The 7,124-nt window shown below is 44.4% G+C and overlaps 1 protein-coding gene across 2 annotated transcripts in view; it reads right to left on the reverse strand.

Annotated features, from left to right (window-relative positions):
- The window catches only part of CHUK (component of inhibitor of nuclear factor kappa B kinase complex), a 34,649-nt gene extending 29,838 nt beyond the window's left edge, over window positions 1–4,811 (reverse strand). The window contains exons 1-2 of one of the 2 annotated variants that reach the window (XM_024734936.1): window positions 4,624–4,811; window positions 102–196 (exon numbers count right to left, since the gene is read on the reverse strand). In XM_024734936.1, coding sequence (XP_024590704.1) covers window positions 102–196; window positions 4,624–4,728 — 200 coding nt within the window. In that variant the 5' untranslated portion in view covers window positions 4,729–4,811. The remainder of the gene's footprint in view (window positions 1–101; window positions 197–4,623) is intronic. The other variant, XM_024734935.1, reaches the window with a different exon arrangement.
- Window positions 4,812–7,124: the final 2,313 nt, after the last annotated feature.

Here is a 7,124-nt window from a genome sequence, read left to right on the forward strand (position 1 = left end):
TCAAAATATCCTAAGAAGAATGGATTCCTAGCCTCCTTCCCTATGATGACATCTGGATGGGCTGCAAAACTGGGGAAACTTAAGTCATCAAGTACACTTACTTCTTCATGATCTGGATTTCATGGCACCACCGTTCTCTGTTTTTGGTGCTTAGCTCCAAGCGACAAGACTTAATTGCTATTTTGAGATCAAGTTCCTGCCAAAATAGAAAGTCAACAGAAAATTATAAATTAGGTTCTTGTGCAGATTTACTTGCTAAGAAAGAAATGCCAACCTGGGGAAACAAAACTCTTTAGCTTTACTAATTAAACATATTTATCCACAGTTCTCTTGAGCCAATGCTTTTGCCAGGTAAACCATGAGACCATTAAACTAATGCTTTAAAACTGACCTTCAAACACACCAAAGCACACAAGCAAAAAGTCACTGAGGCTGATCCTATAACAGATCTCTTCAGAACACTGTCTCATATATACTGCTAGAATAATACAAAGGCCCTGTCTCCCCAGTAAACTCTTTTTTGAATTTAGTCAAGACAGCTAACAAGGGCCCCAGGCTCCAGCATAACTAGAATGAAGAGAATAACTCAGGGCTCCCAAGCTCAACAGCAAGAAATAGTTTTAATATGACCAAATCTAGGGCTTTCCTGGTGGCGCAGTGGTTAAGAGTCCTCCTGGGGCTTCCCTGGTGGCACAGTGGTTGGGAGTCCGCCTGCCGATGCAGGGGACGTGGGTTCGTGCCCCGGTCCGGGAAGATCCCACATGCCGCGGAGCGGCTAGGCCCGTGAGCCATGGCCACTGAGCCTGCACGTCCGGAGCCTGTGCTCTGCAATGGGAGAGGCCACAACAGTGAGAGGCCCATGTATCGGAGTCCGCCTGCCAATGCAGGGGACGCGGGTTCAAGCCCTGGTCCAGGAAGATCCCACATGCCGCGGAGCAACTAAGTCTGTGCTCCACAACTACTAAGCCTGCACTCTAAAGCCCGCAAGCCACAACTGCCAAGCCCACGTGCCACAACTACTGAAGCCTGCGTGCCTAGAGCCCGTGCTCTGCAACAAGAGAATGAGAAGCCCCCGCACCGCAAGGAAGAGGAGCCCCCGCTCGCCGCAACTAGAGAAAGCCGGCACGCAGCAACAAAGACCCAACACAGCCAAAGATAAAAATAAATTTATTTTTTAAAAAATGACCAAACCTAATACAAAAAAACTCCAAAATTAGTTCCTAATCTTTGCATTCCAAATGACATTAAAAAAATCTTAACAATGATTGTATATTTCCATATCTATAAAATGAACCTAACAGCTCCTGCCTCTATGACTAGTAATTTAGCCAGTTCTAACTGAAATCAAACCCAACCTGATGCACATTACAGGAAGTAGCCAGGCCTCATCACATTCTGGCAACAGTAATAATGCAGCCCAGGAACAGGAAGCAAGACAGCTTGTATGGGATGGTATGAAATGGGGGATAGCTAGAGATAAGACAGCTGATGTATAGAGAGAGAGTAAGGAACTAGGACAGACTAAAATCCAACCTAACCACTGTCCTCCCTCCCTCCAACCTTTCTTTTGTTTTGCGTAGGCACCCGGTTGTTGCTAGGTCCCATGTAAGCTTTTACTACCAGGGAGTCAATCTAACCATGAACAACATTAAGTCCTAAATTATCATATATGAATAAGGCAGGAAGCTATCTATTTCGAAAAGATCCCACCCTGTAGGATCCTTCAACTTCTCAGTTTATATTTCACCTACTCTGTGAAGGCCTTCTTCACTCTACCTTTTCACAAAGAACGTTCTGTGGAAAGTTTATGGATGTCCAGCAAAACAAAGAAAAGAAGAGTTCTGTGTTAAAAAAAAAAAAGAAGGTAATATTCGGGAGATGGATGGGTGGTGATGGCTGCACAAAATGTGAAGGTACTTAATGCCACAGAACTGTACACCTAAAAATGGTTAAAATGGCAAATGTTATGTATATTTAACCATAATAAAAAAAAATTGGAAAATACTAAGTTAAATTAATTTCTTTACTATAGGACTTCACAGAGCTTTTAATACGCTAATGTGGGTTATGACTCTCCAAATGAATAAATATTATATGCAGCATTTATACAGTGTATTGATCACTGTGTCCTTTTTTCAAAGCATTTCACAAGGTTAGTTTTTCCAAACACGTTTTGAGATGTGCCACCCTATTCCCTAGGAAGAGTTCTTTGGTTATTTTGCCATGCTTCCACATCACTTTACCAATACCTTCATTATATAGGGTACCAAATTGTACTTAAAGTGTCTACTTTTCCCACTAGGCTTGAAATTTCCTTGAGGGTAGAAAATACTGTTTTTGTTGATTCTGGTACCATCAGCACCCAGCACAGTAATCAGCTAAATAAACCATCTCACATCCTTTTCCCTTTCTCGTTGTGATTTAAGAAGCATAGGTGAAATATTGAGATGTGGCTTCCACCAAAACACAAGGATCTTGAAAGCTGTAAACTCAAAGCTGTAAGTGAAAAAGTAATGATGCTGTTTCCAAGTCTTATGACAGAGTATTTCTTCTCTTCTCACTACAGGCTCAGTTGTCAAACGTCCCAGTTCTGGGGAAGGGTCACTGTGGACATCTGGAAAGTTTCTGAGAGATTTCTAAGATTCTAGAGGAACCCAAATCTCTTCCATTTAAAAAGTGATGAATTCCATAGAGACAGAAAGTAGAATGGTGGTTGCCAGAGGTTGGGGGGAGGAGGAAATGGGGGCAGAGGGGTGTGTTATTATTGTTTAAAGGATACAAAGTTTCAATTTGGGAAGATGAAAATGTTCTGGAAATGGATGGTGATGACTGTTGCACAACAATGTAAACGTACGATGCTACGGAACTGTACACTTAAAAATGGTTAAAATGGTAAATTTTATGTTATATATTACACTTCACCACAATTTTTTTAAAAAATTGATGTATTCATCCATCCCCAGCCAGGGACCAAGCAAAGCAGTCACATAAGCATGCTAGCATGCATGCTTCTTTTTCTTATGACCAGACTGAGGGGCAGGTTTAGAAAACAAGACCACAGTCAATATTCTGCTGAAGTATTTGGCTCTCTCTCTTTACTCTTTGAGTGCCTTATGTCTGATGGTGAAAATTATTAAATTTACTACTTGTCTGGCTGTCAAAGTACTTAATGCCTTAGTCCTTCACCTTCCTTTCTCCCTGTCTCCGAGATTCCCTCCTATGCTCTATCTAGAAACCTGCTTCACAAAATGTCCTGTTATATCAGTGACATTTGTCATTGCAACTGCCACACAAACAAGCCTATTCCTCCCAGGTAGATTCCCATCTACCCTACCTCCCACCCTATATGGTGGGCTCTCTACTCACACCCATATTTCTTAGGACAGCAAATCATGCTTTCTCCTCTTCAACCCACTTCTTAATTCATAGGCCCATGCAAGCATTTTAGTAATACCTTAACTGTTCATCTTGTCCCATCTGTTTTTCCACACAGATTTATCTTTTACAAAATATCTTTGAGAACACCACTTTTACCTTGACATTTCCTTTTTTAATGTCAATTAATGATGATGAAGATGACGACAACAGCAACAACACAGCAGCAGCAGGAGCTAACATCTGAGGGCTTACCATGGGCCAGGTACTCTATTTAGCTTTAGACATATCATTACCTTATTTAACTCTCAAACAGACCCATATACATTATTATAAACATTTCATAAATGACAAAACAAAAGCTATACTGCAGGGATTATTATTCCAGGGTCTATAAACCTAACAGGTCTGTGAACGTCCTTCAAAAGAGCATGGACCCCCTCAAACGGCAATGCATAAAGTTGTGTGGGTGTGCATTTGTCTGGGGAAAGGGTTCATAACTTTTATTGGTGTATCAAAAGACTGGCTCAAACATGATTGTTAGCTGCTGCTACAATGGTTAAACATTTTCAGTTAAATCAAAGCACAATTCCCAAGTTTGATGTTGACTGTCTTCCACCTGCTAGAGCACCTCACCCTCAATCTATCTCCTTCCCTTGTGAAGCCATGATCATTTTTACCAGCTGATCCTCATATTGTTCATTACCTAGAACGCGTCCCCAATTCCGAAGCCTACCCAATGCGTCCAAAAGCTTAACTGTGGACCCACCATGACACCGTCCTTACCTACTCCAAGCACTACAGACATCACAGGCCTCCAGGTACACACATGAACACACATTGCAACAGGCAGGCCCATCTTCTCCCCCACTTATGCTCATAACACGCACCGATGTGCGTCTGCCTTACACACCCTGACCCTGCATTCAGAGGGACACATACGAACCGTCACGCTCAGTAAACACTTTGTCACATTTTGACAGTCATAACAAAAGTTCCCCATAATAGCTCTACCTCACACACACTGACCAGGACCTCTGGTACAACCTCGGACTCACACACCAGGCTCACAAACACAACTTGTGCGCTCTCTCTCTCTTATACACACACAGACACACACATACACGCTCACTGGCCCACAATACTGCCCAAGGTCTCACCACCAATCTCTCACATACTGACAGTCACTGTGTTCCACAGGCGCCCTGACAAACACGCACCGCCGCTCCCTCGCGCGCCCCGCCTCACCCGATGTTGGTACAGGCAAACATTCCCGAAGCCGCCGGTGCCCAGCCGCTCCCGCATCTCCCAGGGCCCGCCCGCGCCCGGCCGCAGCCCCGGGGGCCGCTCCATGGGGCGGGAGGGCTAGAGTCCTCAGGTCCCGCCACTGTTCCGAGGCCGGTTCCGGGCTGCCGAGGCTCGCGGGTCTCTCTTCTCGCGAGGGGATGCGTCACTTCCGGTAACTGCGGCAGGAGAAAAACCCCGCCCCAACTTCTCCCGGGGGCCGCAGGAGCCCAGCCGGGGAAATGGTAGTGAGAGGAGGTGAGCGTTTTCAATCCATTCTAAGTGTCCCGGGAATTTTCGTGGCTGAGAGAACCCATATGTGTTTTTCCAGTCTTCAAAAATATAAGATCCCTCCAAACCCTTCATTCCCTTTAAATGAGTTTCCAAACCAGTCTTTCCCGTATTCGTCTTTTCTAAACGTCACGTCGTCTCCACCCCTGTCTACACTTCACCTTTCTTCAGACCTCTGCCATCTATCCTCCAGCTTCACCACCCGCTGAGGTGGCACTGGCAAAGGCCACCAAGGATTTGAATATTGCGAAATCCGTAGAACTAGAAAGAATTCTGCACTAACAGGCCCACTGATGCATTAGGCTTCATAGTTTTTTTTCTTCTCTTAAATGATTAATCATCTTCCATTGACAGGTCAGCTCTTCTTTTGCTTGACTTCCTATACACCTGTTCCAGGATCTCCCCTATAACCCCAAACAACTCAAGGATGTGACGCTGTTCCGGAGTAAAGAATGCTCCTCCTGACTTCGGGAGCTTTTCCCTAAACGCCCTCACTGAGCTTGCTGTCAGGCATACCCCCAGTTGTGGGTTTGCCAGCTCGGTAGTTCCTCATTGTGGGGATTGTTTCCCATGAGCAATGCAGGGCTGCAGGGGCAAGCTTCCGAATGCTATTGGTGCAACAAGAAGTGTCTGAGTGGCAGATTGCCTTAGAATAGGGGAACCAGCTCCCCGTTTTCACTTTGAGTTGGTTGTGTGCTTCACGGAACTTGGGGATCTCATCAATCACTCCAAGGTATAACATCAGCATGGAATTAAATTCTCTAAAGAAATGTGTCAGCTGTGCTAAGTGTGGTCATTTGAACCTCACTTGAAATCATGTGCACTTGAACCATCATTTGCGCAGCCCGGCCTGTGAGCTACATAGAATTCCAGCTAACACTTTGTGACACATGACTGTGCCACAACAGATGCAGCATGTTGAGACTTCTCAAGGTGGATACAGCATGTACCCCACAGCAGTGCTACTGGCTGCTTTGAAAGCACTGAATAGGCTTTGGCAGAGCAAATGTCTGTTGTCACCAGAATCCCTGAATATTGCAATGAGAATGTTGAACACTGTATGATACAAAACGAGTCGTGTTGTAGTTGTTCATCAGTAACCTGTGTGTGGAATCAGAGATTCTGGTTTCCCATATGTGCTTGCTAGCCATGGAGCTGGAGCATCAGACTTGGAAGTGGCAAATGGTACCTCCAAAAACATGTCCCTTAGAGCTGGGCAGACTGCACAGATGATTGTGGCAGCTTGTTCTAATAGTATGAAGCCCTCACTTGCTAGGTGTATAGCATCTAGCTCTGGAGTGTATCTGATTTCCACAGGTGGGGCCAAAATCCCATAATTCTCACTTGGAAGAGCTGCGAAGGGATGCTGAGGACCTGAAGACCCTGAAGCGGCCATTTTCGCAGGAACTGGGTTGTTTCCCATAGTTCACTTTTTGAGGTTTTTCTGAATTAAAAAAAAATCCTGGCAGGTTAACTTCAGGCTCCGTAATCTTCAAGTTTGCCAGTTTGTTTTCTTCGTGTAAAAAATGGAGGTAATAATACCTACCTCGTAGATATTTTGTGAGGATTAAGTAAAACAGTGTCTGGGCCATAAATGCCCAGTAAATAGAAGCAATTATTTTTCTTTTGGCTTCCAAGATCTGGCATTCTCCTGTGATCACTCTCTGTCTCTCTCTCTCTGCTCTTTCTCCATGTACTTATTGGATCACTCTATTTCCGAGCACTCCTTAAATATTGACATTTCTCAGGTAGTCATCTTCAGCTTAGGACTGTATTCACCCTACTTCCATCCATTCTCATAATTTCACCTATCCTATACCCTGATGAGCCCCAAAACCCTATCACCAAACCAGATCTCCATGAATTTGTAACTATCAAACAGCAACTAAAACTCAGTATCTAAAGGAGAACTCGTCTTCTTTTTAAAAATCTGCCCCTCCTCTTCCCAATTAGACTGTAAATTCTGGACAACAGGGATCACACTGGGACACGGCTATACTCCTGGAGCCTGAAAAACACCTGGCACATTGGAGTTAAGTATTTGCTGAAGGACTGAATGAGCTCTTCTATATCAGTAAGATGACTGCTATAAGAGAAAAATGGCAAAGGCCTTCATCCTGGGTTGTTCAGTGAGAAGCCACCTGTGAGATCCTGGGATAACACCTGGGCCTAAA

The sequence above is a fragment of the Neophocaena asiaeorientalis genome, unplaced genomic scaffold, assembly GCF_003031525.2.
Source record: "Neophocaena asiaeorientalis asiaeorientalis breed wild unplaced genomic scaffold, Neophocaena_asiaeorientalis_V1.1 scaffold240, whole genome shotgun sequence".
NCBI lineage: Eukaryota > Metazoa > Chordata > Mammalia > Artiodactyla > Phocoenidae > Neophocaena > Neophocaena asiaeorientalis.